An 18,093-nucleotide genomic window follows, 5' to 3' on the forward strand; every position below is an offset into this window, starting at 1 on the left:
GAGAGAGAGAGAGAGAGAGAGAGAGAGAGAGAGAGAGAGAGAGAGAGAGTATATGATAAAAAAAAAATGTGCACATCAAGTACAGGTCATAGAAAGGTTTTTGATAAGGATTGTGTGCATAGTTAAAATTCCTTTTCAAGTAATTTAGATAACTATCTTGGAGGAATTGAAGTTGAAAAAATAAATTCACTTTGGTTTTAAACATAGTTATCAAACTCGGTTCGATTCGGCTAGTTCGACTGAAAATTCGGTTATTCGGTCACTTGGCCGAACTCAGCCACTCATTGAACTAGTCATACAATGAACTCGGTGGAATCTGGTTCGACCTGATGGGTTTTGATGAAAATTAGTGACTCGGCCGGGTGATTTGACCCGGTCCGGGTGGTGAAATTTTATTGCCGGGTTAAAAAAATCGTTAAACTTACCGCCGAACCCTCACCAGTCACCGCCGATACCCCCCAGCCAACCTCGTCTCTCCGTCGGCAGTCCATCACGGCCTCACCCTCACTGTCACGGCCTCACCCTCGTCACTCTGTCGTCACCCAGTCTCGACCTCACCTCGTTAGTGGCATAAAGTGTTCATCAAATAGCTCAAAAAGCTCAGAAAGCATTCATCTTCTGCGGCCTCACCTCTCCGTCACTATCAGTCTTTGCTCACTCGGGTCATTTGGGTGGAAGTGGTAGTCATCAGAAAACATTCATCTTCTGCCTCAATGCCTCTGCTCCCTCAGGTCAGTTGCTGTTGTATTTGATTTTTAGAGTTGTTGAACCTGAACATATATTAGTTGCTATTGACCTATTGTTATGGAATCTGGTGGATAAATTTGATATTTTAGAGTAGTTGTTGAAGCAGGACGAATTTTAGTTAAAATTGTTCTTGAATTTGGTAGCTGCTGTTGTTGTATTTAGTTTTTTAGGAATGTTTGTTGCTGGTTGCTGTGTTGGTATTTGGTAATCGGTATAGAGCTGTTGTACTTTTCCTATTGTATTGTTGCTGATTGCTGTCTTTTTCCTGTTTGTTACTGGTTGCTGCATTGGTATTTAGTTTTTTAGTTGCTGGTTGCTGCTATTGTATTTACTGTGGGTCTTTATAGCTGTTGTTATTTATTGCTGGTTTGTTTAGAGTTGCTGTTAGTTGAATAAGTGAACTTTAGTGAAATGGTAGTGATTGCTGTGTTGCTTAAAAACTGATTTAAGCAAATCTTTTGTTATTTTTGCTTTTTCATGCTAGAATTTTAAAAATGTCTTCATCTCAAACACCATCAGAAACGCCACCATCTCAAGAACAAGCATCATCAGCAACTCCTACCCCTAATCTTACCACTAAAAGAGTTTATAATATTAGAGGAAAGACTGATCCAGCTTGGAAATCATTGTAAACAAATTGTGGAAAAAGAAGAAAAAGTTACTATGATGTGCATATATTGTGACAAACCTATTAGGGGAGGTGGGATTAATCGATTTAAGTATCACTTGGCTGGAAAAAGAGGAGATGTTGAGAAGTGCAAAAAGGTTCTACCTGCTGTTGCTTATCAATTTGGGCAAAATATTGAAGAATTTATAAATAAAAAAAGAAAAACTCAAGAAAATTATGCAGAAAGTTATGAAGCATGTGATGAGGTTGAAAGAGAATTTGATAGAATGAAAGAGCTTGAATCACGACAGCAACAACAACATTCAAGGACAAGGTTGCCACCACCTGTAACTAGGAAAGGGGAAAAACACATTGGAATAGAGACTTTTTTTTCCATCTTCAACAACACCTGGAGCCCAACCAACGATAAAAAGTGTATTGCAAAGTAAAGAAATTGTGGAAAAATGTGACATTGCCGTTACAAAGTGGATGGTTGATGTTTCTGTGCCATTTAATGCAGTTAATTAAGCATATTACCAACCAATGATTGATGCTATTACAAACATGGGTGTAGGATATAAAGGTCCAAACTTTGGTAGAGTTCGTGGGTATTTGTTGAGTAAGTTGATGGAAGATGTGAAAAAGATGATTGAACGGTATCGTGAAATTTGAAAGCAAACTGGATGTACTATCATGACTGATGGATGGACTAATCGTTGTAGGCGCACTTTAATTAACTTCTTGTTTTATTGTCCTAAAGGAATTATCTTCCTAAAGTCTGTTGATGCTTCTCATGCCTCCAAGACTGTTGAATTATTGTTTAAGCTTTTTAAAGATGTTGTCAACTTTGTCGATCCTGAAAATGTTGTTCATATAGTGACAGACAATGCTGCAAATTATGTTGCTGTTGGAAGATTGTTGGAAGCTGAATTCCCTAAGTTGTATTGGTCTCCTTGTGCTGCACATTGTATTAATTTGATGTTGCAAGATATTGGAAAGTTGAATGAAGTCAGTGAGACAGTTTCACATGCTTCAAAGATTACTAAATACATATATAATCATTGTCATCCACTGTATCTGATGAGGAAGTTTACCGGTGGACGAGAAATACTTCGTCCAGCTCCAACTTGCTTTGCTATCAATTTCATAGCTTTGCAGAGTATTCTAGCTCAAAAAGATGCATTAAGAGCTATGGTAACTTCTAGAGAATGGACAATCTCAGCCTACTCCAAAGAAGCTAAAGTTAAAACATTTATCGATCAAATTTTAGACTCTAAGTTTTGGAATATGTGCAGATATTGTCAAACTTACTGAGCCACTTGTTCGTGTGCTTCGTATTGTGGATAATGAAGATAAAGCTGTAACGGGTTTTCTTTATCAAGCTTTTAATAAGGCTAGAGAAGAGATGGTAAAGAGGTTTCAACAAAAAAAGAAGATTGTGGAGCCTTACTTAAAAATTTTGGATACTCGTTGGGATTCACAACTTAAAAAAAAACTTCTTGCTGCTGGCTATGGGTTAAACCCTACTTTTCGATTCAATGCTGCTGAATTTGAAAAACATAAGCAAACCACTTTTGGCCTACTAGATGTAATTGAGAAATATTCATATGATGATTCAGAATTGAATACTAAATTGACAAGTGAGACGAGAATTTATTCTAATGCTGAAGATGATTTTGGAAGACAATCTGCGTGAACTAAGCACAGTGATGCCAGGTAAATATTTTATTTAGTTTTATCTTTCTTTATTCGTTTATTTATTTTAAAAAGCTAATTGTAATGCATTGCCTCTTTTGATTTTAAGACCAATGGTGAAAATCTTATGGAACTAGAGTACCAAATTTACAAAAGTTAGCCATTCGTGTTTTAAGTCAAACTTATAGTTCTTCTGGTTGTGAATGAAATTGGAGTATTTTTTAACACATCCACACAAAGAAGAGGAATCGGTTAGAACATCAAAAGCTTAATGATCTTGTTTTTGTTCATTATAACTTGAGGCTACAACAAAAGCATCTTCTATAATTATTTATCTAATTTTAAAAAGTATTGTTCATTAAAATTTAATCTTTAGTTTAGTAATTACATAACTTGATAACATAGGAATCTAATGAGAAAACAAATTTATGATCCAATTTGTCTTGATACATTTGATGATCATTCGAATTGGATATTGGAAGATTCACCGCCGTTTTAACTCCTGAAGAGGTTGATGCTCTACAAAATGATTTGGCAAATATGTCCATTCAACCAACTTTGGATGATTTTGGTAAATTCTTCAATTGCTTGAATATTTTAATTGTCAGTTGCTATTACAAATTATTCTTGATATTGATTTGTCAAAATACACAAATGTAGATCAATTAAATTTGAAAGATGACCAAATAACAATGCTATGTAAGATAGATGCAAATCAAAATGAGGGAAATGTTGATCAAACTCTTAATTTATCCAATGAAGATGTTGATGCCAACTTTGAGCTCACCCCTTAGACTTAATTTAATGATTGTGTTATCTTTAACTTGTTCTTGTTGATTTAAATTGAGAACATATTTTATACTAAAGACTAATTTATTAACTCTTCTTTTAGATTATTAGTTATGTTTAAAACTTGATATTTGATTATTAATATTAGTAAGAATCGCATTTTAAGTTTTAATACATTATTTCAATTTTATTAATATAATTTTATATTTTTTTAGTTATGACCGAGTTAACTGAGTAAATTAGTGACCTACCGATTGAACCAACAACCCGGTGATCCGATCATATGACTAGGTTGATTATCGGTTCGGTTCTAATAACTATGGTTTTACTTGAGAAGTAAATTTAGATTTTTTTTTTTGGGATAGTACCAAGATACGGTATATAATACTACCAAAAATATATAAAAGTAAAGAGTTAAAAATAACAAGCATAATTTTCAGTTGATGCTTGATACAGTTAAGTTGAATAGTCATAAACATTTTACTCTCACCAAACTTTATAACCTCTTAAAATAGTTTTGAACCACCTTAAATGATACGATTAACTGAATGTTTCATCCTCTAAATTTCCACTTTTGGTAAAGTAAATTACTTTTGAAATACCCAAATTAATATAGTAAAATATATCAGGATTTTCAGGAAACACAATTATCGTCCTAGTATTTGATTGAAGATTACAGGTGTGTTTGTTAAACACGTTGAAGAGGATAAAAGTGCATTTGAGTGCTTTGAACGTTGTTCTTTGATGTTTGACAACTTTTTTCTTTGAACGCCAATGTGATTCTGCATCCCAAAAGCTCGTTTACTAGAAGCAAAAAATTATAGCTTCTACGTTTACTCAACGCACGTTTAGGTTGCTAGTTATTATTGGTTTTTCCATAATTTTTTCTAAATAAATACTGTGAATATTAAAATAATTATTCTAATTTTTGACAACTGTTTACTATTTTAATTTTTTATAATATGTATTATTGTTCTTATTAGAAATGATAAATTAAATAAAAAATTAATTATAAATAATAATAAAATATAACTTATAAAAAATTAGTTATCTAGAAGTGATTTTAACTAATATTATCCAAACAATATTTATATTATCAAAATCAATTTTAGTAAAAATTGCCAAACATAAACTATGTTGGCACAAACTCACTTCTATCCAAAATCAATTCTACAAAATCACTTCCATTCAAACTCCAATTTGCCCAACGTGAATCCAAACACACACTACATCACACCACACGGCACACCCACCAAAATAAAGTCGTATATACAATGCTACAGTTTAAAAAAAAGGGGTAAGATACAGACAATCCTTTTTTTCAAAGTTTATAAACAATTCGATAATAGCAACTACCAATAGTCTTAAATTGCGGATAACAAGAAAATCTAAGTAATAGAAATGACATGGAGAAGAGATGTACCTAACATTGTGAGGGTCTATCATAAATTGGAGGAAGTGAAGGACAATTCTCATTCATATTGGAATACGGTTCCAATGTGTTATAGCCAGGTAATTCCATCCTATATTCACCCAGAATCTGGCAGAATGGGAGCTTGTCATTCTCATTGTTGCACCATCTTGGAAGGCGTGTTTGGTTATCCTCGAAAATCTTAAGCATGTATGCATCCCGAATCTAAAGAAAAAACAATATGAAACTAATAAGCCAGCAAGCAATTATGATGACCAGGATTCCTCTAATCACTAAGGTGGTATGACTTACAGTGAATTCAGTTACTTGAATGGAGCTAGAAAAGGGGCTGAAAATCCCAGCCTCTTTATACATCGAAAGAATAAAGGCAACACATGTTGTTGACTTGCCATCGCTGTACACCCATTCATCTTGTTCTGGAATGGTAAGTAATTGATCAAATGCTATCCCACGCTTCTCAGTCTCGAGTAGAATGTCATGCAAATCCAAGCCCTGAAAGCAAATACAATAAGATTGCGTTAACAATAAATAAAAGGATTTTGTCATGAGGAACTATTCAAAGATTTTATTCTCAGTGCAATACAGTATCATTCAAGAAATGAAATTATCCCAGCATATTGTACACATCACTAAACTATATCACAAAATTCCTAAACTGACAAATTCCACTTCAATAATGAAACAGAGTGAAGCATTTCAAGCAGGATAGTCCTTATAGATCAAATTTGCATGCAATGAGAAAGGAAGGGCATGTATGAAGAGTTCTTATTAATATATTGTAACCCTTCTTTTCACCATGATCATCAAATGATAGAACAGCATCAGTTATACTTTGATGTCATCGGCAAACTAAGGGCCTGTTTGCATTTTGTTTTCATTTTCTGTTTCAAAACTTTCAGTGTTTTTCTATTTTCAGGCTGTTTTTAGTTTTCTTCCTAAAAGAAGGAAATACTGAAAATTACGATAGGAAATTAAAACAGAAACCAACCAGAACCTTATCCCAAGAGATGTCAACTTGTTTTGCCCGTGACTTATTAGCTGTAAAAGTGAAAGAAACATGCGATTGCAGACACACACACATACAACTTACATCCACATATTCATGTATGAAAATCATGAGTCCAATTTGACTCCCAAAATACATTCAAAGCAAATGGATACTCTTTATCACACCAATGGTTCAAACTTCAAACAGCATCAAGATATACCTCAGTCCCTAGCCGCTTATTCAGTGCTTCATTCCACATATTTGCAGCATAAGCTGGCTGCATTCTAGTCCACATAGACATGACAGAAATTACCTGCACAGAACAAGTCATCAGAAACAAGCTTCCACTGCTTTTACATTATATAATACAGTCACCTCTAGGTAAATCAGCATGCACTTCACATAATTGCTGGTTCAATTTCATTACGATAATTCTTAAGGCTGAAAAATGCAATGAAAAGATTAATACCAAGTGAGCATCAAGAGGTGGCGGATAGTTGTCAGCTACTGTGTCAATCCAACTAAATATCATATTATGATAACCATATGGCTTGCCAGACATGCTTCGAGCATACTCCCATGCTGCAGTGGTGTTGAATTTGGCACGCAGCTCTGGATGAAGTGGAAGCAATGCTATCTGTGGGTTAGAATCATCTTTGAGAGCTGATTCCCACCATTCAAGCCATGGAATAACCACTATAATTTCTTCACCCTGTAGCCAGAGACAGACATCCAGATAAGATAATCAGCAATCGTGTTAACATAATCAATGGTAAAAAGTTGGCGGTCAGACACTAGTGATGATATGAACATATTTAGGAAAACAAATAAGATCAGAATACTATCAAGTATAAATATAATTGTGTGAGTGCATTCAGTTGAACAGATCTAAAGTCCTCCACATTCTATACCTTTTCATTCTCATGCCCTGATTCACCAACCCATAAATTGCCCATTTCATCCTTCAAGCAAACTGCAGTATGACCGGCAAAAGCACCAGTTACCCACTTTTCTAAGGTCTCAAAACCTCCCCACCTACCACGGATCTTTGATACAGCTAAAAAGTCTCCAGAATGAACATCTGCAGGATCAATTGTTGCACGCCAAGGCTGATCGCGTTTCTCGAATGTAGCTCCCATGTGTTTCCTTAGGAACTCTAAGTTGGCATTTTGACCCCATGCAGTGTTAGAGAATAGAGGCAAAACATCAATTAAAGAAAGCAGTGTCCCCAGCATCCCCGATGGCATGAGAAACACAGAAACCCCATGCTGCTTTACCTGATCAATTCAGTGAAAATGTTAACTTCCTATAGTTTGGGATTAAAAAGTATAAGAAATTTCAAACATAGTAGGGAACCAGGAAAATACATATTCCAACTCTGCAGGCTCTTCCCATGAATCAAACTTCAAGGTATGTTCTCGAGCAGAGAAGTAGTAGTCCCATGTTATCCTGTATGGTGTCGCGAAAACATAGAGGTCCATACAGGTCCAGCTGTGTGCAGCTGCTGTCTGCGAAAGGCAAAAAATCTTTTCAATATACGAACAAAACAATCCCATAATATAAAGTGGGAAGAAGAGGGGAAAACAGTAGATAGATAGATGCTTATATTGCAAATTAATCCATCAATCCGTAGCTTCCCAGCTTCCAATACCAGAACCATCCTATCAACTATCCCGTAAACCAAAAGTGAGAAAGAGAGAGGAAAAACTGGGTGTATACACTGAATTTATGCAAAAGGTATCTAGGTTATAGCGGTTAAATAACACAAACAATTTCATGGGGAAAAGAATCAGTTGAAAAAGAAAAAGTTCAGTGGTTCACTACTCAACCAGTCAACAACTATTGAAATGGATCACACTGTGAGTAAATTAGGACAGAAATATGAAGTATGAACAAAAAAGACCTAGTTTTTGCTTTAACAGAATGATTATGATTATGATTATATACTGATTGAAAAAGGTTATACTTTTCTACTTATAGTTGGGAACCACAAAAACGACCAATATTCTCAATTGAATTACGTCAATGAATTCATCATCAAACACAGTTCAACCTAACTAACACAAACTCCACTTCACAGGTTCAGTAATCACTACCAATTATGATTAATAATGATCAAAGCAAGTTAAAAATAGTAATAAAAATCGAGAGAGAGAAAGTCAAACCTTGAGATAGAGAACGCCACCCCCCAAATCAGAATCATCCCTGTCACCTGTGGTGAACTCCAGTTTCGCTTCATTATCAAAAAAGCAAGCACCTTTCCACTGAATAGAACCGTTGGTGGGACTCACCGATCCAACGAAAGAAGGGAGCAAATCGACGGCACTGTGGAAATTGTTAAGAACAGGCCACGATATCCCGTGAGGGAGAACTGGGAGCACATCTTTGACTCTGAAGGGAACCTTGAGAGCGCTGCCGAAGTTCGAAAACCCTAGAATCCACAAAAGAAGAAAGAAGAAACGGAGTGGAGAAGAAGAAGGACGGGGAGACATGAATTTGGATGGGGATATTTTGGGAATTTCGCAAGAAACTGGGTTTTGATGGATTTTAGGGGTTTTGATCCATTCCAGGGGTTGGGGATTTGGGAAGTTGGGTCGTTACGCCGTGAAGGATGGAGACGACGACGTGGGAGAGTGGTGGTGTGAGGCGGAAGTGGTTGGAACTTGGAAGTGTGGAAGTTTTGGTGAATTATTGTGATAGCATGCGGTGTTAGTGGGACTCATCTGGACACGTGGCATGAAAAGGATGATGATGTTGCCAGTTCGTTAAGTACAAAACTGGTTTCTAAATTCTAATAAAATCCACAAGTAAAAGACAACGTGATTCAAGTGTTTAAAGAGAAGTCGAAGCCTTTGTCTTCAATGAACCAACTAGAATATTGGATCTTAATGGTCCTTCGTCGTAAACAATTTTAAATTATGTCAAATTACTCTTTTGTTATTTCTTTTCTCTTTTAAAAAGAATTTCTAAATTACCCTTTTTCTTTTTTCTCATGAGAGAAAAAAAGCGATGTCATATCAAACTAATGGCACTAGACACCAAAAAAAACTAATGACATTTTTTTTAGCGAGGTCACCCCTCACCACAATATCTTCTTTGAACTATGACCATACACGCTTGATCATCATCTATCCATATTGATGAATCCTGGTAAAAAGACCAATGTATTCACTGTTTACCAAACATAAAGATCCACTTTCTTATTAGGAGAATTTTTGGAAGAAAAAAATATCTTTGGAATTTTAATGGTCTAAATAGAATCTTTCATTCAAACTATCAAAAATAGAGATGAACGGTTTAGATTAAGGGATTTTTTATTTTTATAAATTAAATAAATATAACAATTATTAAAATAAATAATTTTAAAAATATTTATTGAAATAAATATTTCTCTCTTATCTTGAAATAATTTTATATGTATCTCGTTTATAATATAAACGAGATAAGACTGTAAACGAGATAATACAGATGTATGTGACACGTGTTTGATTCGTTTACCGTGTAAACGATATATATATTTCCAATACACTATTAATAATAGACAGTTATAAATATATTTTTAACTATACATTATTAATATATTTATTTCTTCCATATTGTTACGGATCCGGGCCACGGATCCCGAACCCGGGACTGCACCTTACCCGGCTTCCCGGGTCCAACTCCGAGAGGCCCAAAAACCGGCCCTAACCAACTTTTGAATTCACACATCCGTCTTATCTTGATCAGATAAGATAAGATAAGAACACCCATCATCTATAAATAAGAGGACCTAAGTCCCTCTAGGTATTCATTCATTCCTCACACTTTCTATCTCTTAGATCCGTTCTGACTTAAGCGTCGGAGAGTCTTTGCAGGTACCACCCCCCACCGCTCCAATCAGGAAATCCGGCTCCAGCCTTGCCCGCGGGTTCCCGATCCACCCATCAACCCGTATCAGAGACATCTTGTACATTGGCGCCGTCTGTGGGAACCCTGCGCCAGGCAAAGCCGAATGGAGGACATCCTAGAAGGAACCCCCTCAAGCCAGGATGACTCTCAACCGCTTAACCCAACCCCTGAGCACCGGGAGGTCACAAACCAAGCGAGAATAGCAAGTACTGTCCAACACACGAACGACCACGACGTCACGGACCGACGACATCCTGAGAAAGCCAGGGACAAAGCGGCGCAGATCATCCAGGACCTCTGCCTCCGGGTCCAGGAACTCGAAGGCAAGATAACCAATAAAGAAAAACACAACAACGGAACATACAAAAAGGCCCGGACGGCCAATAAACACTATTAAAACGAAAGTAAAGTGTTCCGAAATCTCAAAATACACGGCCCTTGGCCATCCGAAAATATCCAAAACACAGTTTAAAGAAAAAATCCAAAGAGATAAAGATAAAAGCTACTCAAGGTCAACGATCTGGCCATCACGAACAGTCTTGAAGGCCCCTATCACGGACACATCCGCACCAGGAGCCAGCACTGAAGCTTGAGCCCTCATCGTTTCCTCGGCAGCCGCAATTGCATCCTTTGCATCAGCCAGCAACTCCGTCTTCTCCCTCTTCAAGGCAGCGACCTCGGCCTTCAGAGCCTCCGACTCGGCGAGAAGCACGGCAGCCTGAGAACCCGCATCCGAAGCCCGCTGCCGCTCCTCTGCCAATTGGGAAAGAAGCGAAGTCTCAACCTCAGAAAGTCGGAGAATCTCCGCCCCAGCCTCCTCTGAAGACTTCAAAGCCTTCTCCTTCGCAGCCTCGGCAGCCTCAAGCTCCTCCTTCAACTTAGCCACCTCGGCCTGAGAATGACGTAGCTTCTTATCCAGCAAACCGACCTGTGCCATCACAAGCTCAGCCCTCCGAACAACAACGGCTGACCGGAGGAGGGCACGATACACCGACTTGGCCTGGAAAGAGACATCACAGCCATCAAAGAACAGCTCCGTACCAGGCATCAAATGTTCATCAATGAATCCCGGGGCATCAAAGCGCCGATCCATCACACTGGGCACAAGACCCTCTTCCTCAAAGGTCTCGCTGCTCGGCTCCCCATGCCTTTGTCTCTTCCGAGAAGCCTCAGCGGCCGTCACCACGACAACCTCAGGCGAGTTCGCAGGACCAGGAGAAACCTGGGCGCCGACCCGCGCGCCCAAGGAAATTACCTCCTGAGAAGCAGCCCGCGACCCCGCAACGGGGTTAGAAGCAGGAGTAGCCGGGGACGACGACCCCTCCTCCTGGGCCATCGCCGCCTTCAAACGTGCCAACGACGTCAAGCCACCAGCCATCTCAACTGCAAAAATACAAAAAACCCAAGTTACGAAAACGGGAAACAAAACATAAAAACCAAGAAAAGAACAAACACACACCAACATACGACCGGCAAGCAACCGGATCACCCATCACGTCCCGAGGATTAAGAGGACGCTCCCCAAATAATTGCCACAAAACGAGAGCAATATCCCGCTCCTCCGAGGACAGGAACTCCTTCAAAACCCGAGTAAACACCGACGGGCCCGCCTTAAAGTTCCAGTAAATGGGGAACCGACGTTCACCCTCCAACGTCAACCAAAAAGGATGATGTCCCCCCGCGGGACGAACCTTAAAATAACCACTCTTAAAACCGTGAAAGGAATCTTCATACAAACCGAAAACACGACGATGGGGCTGAGCTCTGAAAGACACATACCCCTTCTTGTGCTTCCCCTCCTTAGTCGGAAGAGTACACAAGAAGAGGAAAAGGAAAACATTTACTGAGGCAGGTAGCTCTAAAAAATCAGAGACAAGTTCGAAAGACCGTATCGCCGCCCAGCTATTCGGATGTAGCTGGGACGGCCCCACGGAGCACCGGTTCAATAACTGCTGGACAAATGGAGAAAAGGGAAGCCGAACACCAAGCCGGGTAAACATCGCCTCATACACCCACATCCAATCCGGCACAGTCGGGGAGTCGAGATTGGTATAGCAAACCCTCTCGTCAACCCTAGGAAGGGAAAGCTCATAGTGGCGTTCAGCATCGCCACCCCCACAGACAGCCCCTTCATCGCGGAGCCGTTGGAGGTCCGCCTCCGTCATCCGCGACGGCGTCCCCCAGACGTCACTAGTGACCCAAGAAAAAAGACCAGGGACACTCCCCGCCGGGGCTACCGGAGCCCTCACACCCTCCGTCCTTCGGCGTGCCATACCTAAAATATCGACGAGCACCACCGTCAGCCAAACCCCACGGCAGAAAACGGCGGAGGAAAACCAAAAACAAACACCGCCACCGCACACCACCAAATTGTACGGTGGCACTCGCCCCCCCTTTACGGAACACAACAGAACTATCTACCACAAAACTACTCTAAAGCTACACTTAGCAAAAACAAAACAAAAATGCAGCAGAAGACAGAGTAGAAGAAGCAAAAAGAAACAGAGAAATACCAACCTGATAAACCAAAGGAAGTAAACCCGAAGGAAAATCGCTGCAGAAGAAGATCAGTCGAAACCACAGAAAGAGAAATGGAGAGTGGAAAATGCTCTGATTGGAAAAAAGAAGCAATAGAGAAGTAAAAGCAAAACGAGGGAACTGAAGAAGGAAAACCAAAACGGTTTTGAAAAAGTAAAATGACGAAAATACCCCTAGAAAGCAAAGCAAACGTAAGGGCAAAACAGAAAAAACACGGCTCGCAATAAATACCCCACATCGAAAAAAGTAACGCCTCGAAGAATGCAATAGACGCGACTGATACGGAAGAGTCACGTCAGGCCTAAACGGTCAGACGAATCTTCCACGACACGAAACCGAGACACCGACCTCATCCCGAAGGAACCAGACGGGCACCCGAGAAAAATTGAGCCCACAAACAAAAAACAAACGTCTCCCAGTGACAGACCGATCTCGCTCGCTCTCCCACTGCGAGGCAACTGTTACGGATCCGGGCCACGGATCCCGAACCCGGGACTGCGCCTTACGCGGCTTCCCGGGTCCAACTCCGAGAGGCCCAAAAACCGGCCCTAACCAACTTTTGAATTCACACGTCCGTCTTATCTTGATCAGATAAGATAAGATAAGAACACCCATCATCTATAAATAAGAGGACCCAAGTCCCTCCAGGTATTCATTCATTCCTCACACTTTCTACCTCTTAGATCCGTTCTGACTTAAGCGTCGGAGTGTCTTTGCAGGTACCACCCCCCACCGCTCCAGTCAGGAAATCCGGCTCCAGCCTTGCCCGCGGGTTCCCGATCCACCCATCAACCCGTATCAGAGACATCTTGTACACATATTCACCTACTTTTTTCGTTTGTTGTACGAGAATACATATAAATTTTATTTGTTGCATGAGAGTACATAAACATTTGAAATATAATTTAAGTAAAAAAGGTTTCATATTATATAACAATAGAGTAGTGACATACATTAATTGGGTCATTAAATAAATCACGTGTATTTAAATTATATTTTAAATTTTTAAACAGTGAGCAGTTAGAAAAGAGATAACCGTGTTAATCCCTATCATTTAAAATGGACTAAAATTGATTAAACATATCCATTTTAATCTTTTCTACCAACCTTTTTATGTACTAATTACATGGCAAAAGTTTGGATTATTGATATTATTAATTTTTTTTATTATTTTTAATTTTTTTAAAAAATTACATATATCACTGTAAACGAGATACATGCAAAATTATCTCGTTTATAGTGCAAACGAGATAAGAGAGGGATATTTATTTTGGTAAATATTTTTAAAATTATTTATTTTGGTAATTATATATTTATTTAATTTATAAAAATAAAAAATCCTTAGATTAAGTGATTATTTTATATATTAAAAACTATAATAATATTAATTAGTAATTTAATTTTCATCAAATTTTAATTTTACATTTTTATCCTATCTTTTTTTCTAAATATATTTTTTCACTTATATTTAATTTTCTTTCTCTCTCTCCCTCTCCCTCCCCCCTCTCTCTTTCTCTCTCTGGGACTCTTTACACTTTCTATTGTCCAGTGCCCACCACCCCCAACAACAACAATAAAAGCTTCGCTCAAATTTTAGACTAAATCCTCATTTTGGTCTTTGAAATTCACGCGATTATCTATTTTGCTCTTTGAAATTTAAAATGACCTATACTAGTCCTCTAGATTCAAGTCTGGGCACAGGGCACCAATGTAGTCCCTCGACTCTTTCCGGCAATGATTAGACAAATGAAATGCTGAGATGGCATCCTACCTGCCACGTTAGATGATGAGTAAACGACGTTGTTTATTCTTGACACACAAATAAGTCAAAAATGTCGTCGCGTTGTATATGTGTTAGTCGAAAAATATTTTCGATTAGGATGAGCTAATTCGAAATATTAAAGAGATAATTGGGATAGAAGCAAAAGTCGAAAAGGTGCACGTGCAGGCATTAATTGGGAGTTACTTGATACAGATTCGATTTCAAACAACTCGTTAAATCGAGCGGGCCTAGTCGAATAGGTATTCGAATGAGAAATAAAATGGTTGCTCAAAATAGTGAATCGAACGGTTACATAAGTGGAGAAATTGAAGGCTTTCACCACGTGAGGAATTGATGAGTAACGTTTTATTAGCAAAAGAGCAGGAACGGTTACCAGGGAGTGCGCATACAAGACAGCACCGTGTAATTAATAATCGGTTATAGAAGTCGACTATAAATATTAGAAAGTTTTAGGGAATAAAGGTTGGAACTTTACTTTAGAAATTACTCACGCATACTCACATCCCCAGAGACTTTCTGAGTCTGCTTCGAGTTAATTATCTGTAGGGTTCCTTCCATGTCTTTATCTTTTCAAATTATTTTTCTGTAAACTTTACTTTTTCAAGCAAATTTATGTTTCAAGTAATGATTTAATTTTCGAATGCAATTTATATTCCAGTACTTTTAATTTTCATGCCAAAAGCCCTTTGACCCAGTCGAAGGCACCTTTACTACTTTCTTTAAATTTTAACGCAACTTTTTCGATTTCGATTAATTTCCTTTTCGAATTTGTTATTTTTAACTTCTTTTATCCTTTTACAAATTTTTATTTATTCTTTATTGTGATGCCTGTCTAATTCGAGACGCTGTGATGCACTTATAGAAAACTGGTACCTAGAAAGAGGAGTAGATTTTGCTCCCAAACTATTAGATATTGAACCACCATCGATTTGTTAAAAATCAAAAAAACAAATTGGCACGCCCGATGAGACAGTTTTAAATTGAAGTGTGTCAAAAATTTCTATATCATTTGGTGTATGCGATTGAGAAGTGGAAAAATCATTCACATGGCTGATAAATTGTCAAATGTGAATGGTGGTTCATCCACCAATTATAGCCTACCAGTAATCATGCAACAAGCGGACGTGACTTCATATTCAGAAGGTGTAATTGGAAGTGAAAGCATAGCGATTGCCACTATACAAACTGAAAATGTTGGACATAACATTCGTCCACGTGGTAATTTGCCACCACCTCCAATAATCACTGGATGCCTCCTTATGGCCTACCTCCTGGTTATACCTCACCAGTGAGTGGTTTTGCTCCTCCTATTCATTTCGGGAGTATGAGCGGAGCGAATAATTCTAAAAACCCACAACAACATTTCGAGTATTCTCGTGACTATTATGTGGGCTCTACCTCGAATGCTGCTAATTCTATGGCAGTATATCGACAACATGTATAAGAAAGTAATCATGACTTAGTCAATTTGTTGACTCAACAAATGATCACAATTCTAAATCCTATGATGGCTGATCACGAATCAAAATTTGAACGCCTTGCTAGACAAGTCAAACGAATTGCTCAAATCGTGGATTATGAGGAAGGTGAAAGGCATGAGACCAGGGAAAATAATAAAGGATTCAAAAATGTGTTTCAAAATAAAAACAATTTTTAAATAGAAAAAATCCTCATATAGTTCCCCATAGTTAAAATGCTGATGAGTTCCTAGCCAGATTACGTGCTAATCATGGTGGTGAACGTTATCAAGTCACAAGAATTGTAGAAGAAGTACTCAATCAAGTTGGTTTAAATGTTGGTTTTATGAATGGACCTCATTTTATTTCTATTTTTCCTCAAGTTGTTCAAATGGCTGAAGTACTAAGAGGGGTGAAAAATCCAAAAATAATCACAAAGTTTGTAGGGGAAGTTGGAGAGTCAACCACTGAACGTGTCGTGCGATATTTGGTTGAGATTGGGAATTTAGCCAATGATGAAAATTTGAAAATGAACTTTTTTCTTTCTTCGTTAACGAAGAATGCGTTTAATTGGTTTTCAAATCTCAGACCAAATTCGATAACAACATGGAATCAGTTGGAAACTGCTTTTCATGCTCAATTTTATTGAAGGAAATTAAATGTGGTAGTTACTGATCTAGTGGCTTTGAAACGTGAGGATGGTGAAACCATTGATGATTATATGATATGTTTCAAAAACGCTAGAAGTAGATGCTATGTTTCGTTACCCGAGAGTGAAGTGGTGAAAATAACAGTTATGGGGCTAGGATTTTATATGCGTCGAAAGTTGCTTAATGTGCATATTGCTGACTTAGCCTATATTGGCTGAAAAGGTTCGTCAGGTCGAACTCATGAAAAAAGAAAAGGATAAACATAGCAATGAGTAGAAATTGAAGAGTAAACCTTTTAATCAAAAAGAGAAAGTTGCTTATGTGACTATGGAGTCCTCAGAAGAGGAACTTAATTTTGAGGCAAAAATCGATTTGGTTGAACTTAAAAAGGGTCCTCCATATGTTTGTTCTTTACTTAAAAACCTTCCTAGTAATGAAAAGTCGAATGATTCAAAATTGAAAAGTGGAAAGAAATATAGTTTTGATATTTCGAAATCTGATCAGATTTTTGATGTGTTACTTAAAGATAAATAATTAATTCTGCCTGAGGGTAGAACTTTACTTTCGGTGAAGGATTTGAAAGGAAAACCTTATTGTAAATTTCACCAAGCAACCAGTCATTCAACTAACAATTATGTTCATTTCGGGGACTTAATTCAGGAAGCTATAATGGAAGGACGATTGAAGTTTGATTATGGGAAAAAAAGAGATGAAAGTTGATGTTGACCCTTTTGATGCTGATGCTAGTTTTGTTGAACCATATTTTGAAGTGAACATGGTTGGTATGTCTTATGACTTTGATGTGGCTTTGGATGATTTTGAGTCACAAGTTTGGTCTGTGTATCCTCGAGCAGGAGATGGCCTGCTAGATTTCTTGGTATAGTAAAAGATTAAGGATCGTGACGTGTCTTTATGTCCACGATGTAATACTATATTTGATGTTGAAGCTGTAGCAATTTTCAAAAAAGAGAGGATGAAAAAGGAGTTAGCATTCAGAGAGGAGAAAGCATGCCAGAGGTAGCCAATTTGGCGTATAGAAGGTCAAAGCTCTAAGACCCCTCAACAAAATGTGGTTGCACCTTTGAGCCAGTCTCAAGCTATAGGTGTACAATAGATTCGAAATTGTCAGGAATTCCAGAATTGAGATGCTCTCTATCGACGGCAACCACGGTGGGGACATTGAGGACCTCTTCGAAGCTAGTATCGCTATCACTGTGGTCGAGCCAGAGGATACCCAAGGGGTAGGGGTAGAAGAAATCTTAATCAATATAAAAAGCCTCAAGTAGACATAAGTAAGGGGGTAACGCCTTCCGTGCATTCCCGAATTGTCTTTCCTTCTGATGGAGAGATGTGCCCAAAGGGGATTCCATCTCCTGCAAAGATGGAGAAAGGCAAGGCAATAGCTCATTCCTCGGGGGTCGACAAAGGTAAAGAAGTTAATTTGGATGAAGAGTACTTCGAGGAAGTGGATGATGAAATGGTTGGAACAATTTCGATTATTCCAACTGAGTATCTG

At 38.2% G+C, this 18,093-nt stretch overlaps 2 protein-coding genes across 3 annotated transcripts; one reads left to right on the plus strand and one right to left on the minus strand.

Annotated features, from left to right (window-relative positions):
* The first annotated feature begins 2,047 nt into the window (after window positions 1-2,047).
* LOC107489009 (uncharacterized) lies at window positions 2,048-3,843 on the plus strand. The gene is made up of 4 exons (XM_016109790.1): window positions 2,048-2,548; window positions 2,625-3,046; window positions 3,532-3,620; window positions 3,710-3,843. Exons 1-4 carry the CDS (start codon window positions 2,048-2,050, stop codon window positions 3,841-3,843), a joined length of 1,146 nt encoding a protein of 381 aa, XP_015965276.1.
* Window positions 3,455-9,047, minus strand: LOC107489030 (uncharacterized). 2 transcript variants are annotated; one of them, XM_021142564.2, is made up of 8 exons: window positions 8,424-9,047; window positions 7,626-7,766; window positions 7,170-7,535; window positions 6,728-6,970; window positions 6,479-6,571; window positions 5,562-5,762; window positions 5,262-5,474; window positions 3,455-3,568 (listed from the first exon to the last, which is right to left on the minus strand). In XM_021142564.2, exons 1-7 carry the CDS (start codon window positions 8,748-8,750, stop codon window positions 5,262-5,264), a joined length of 1,584 nt encoding a protein of 527 aa, XP_020998223.1. In that variant the 5' UTR covers window positions 8,751-9,047; the 3' UTR covers window positions 3,455-3,568. The 2 variants fall into 2 exon arrangements, with proteins under 2 accessions (XP_020998223.1, XP_020998222.1); XM_021142563.2 differs by lacking the exon at window positions 3,455-3,568 and adding an exon at window positions 4,991-5,115.
* Between the last annotated feature and the right edge of the window lie 9,046 nt (window positions 9,048-18,093).

Source organism: Arachis duranensis, chromosome 5 (assembly GCF_000817695.3).
Source record: "Arachis duranensis cultivar V14167 chromosome 5, aradu.V14167.gnm2.J7QH, whole genome shotgun sequence".
In the NCBI taxonomy this organism is placed as follows: Eukaryota; Viridiplantae; Streptophyta; class Magnoliopsida; order Fabales; family Fabaceae; genus Arachis; species Arachis duranensis.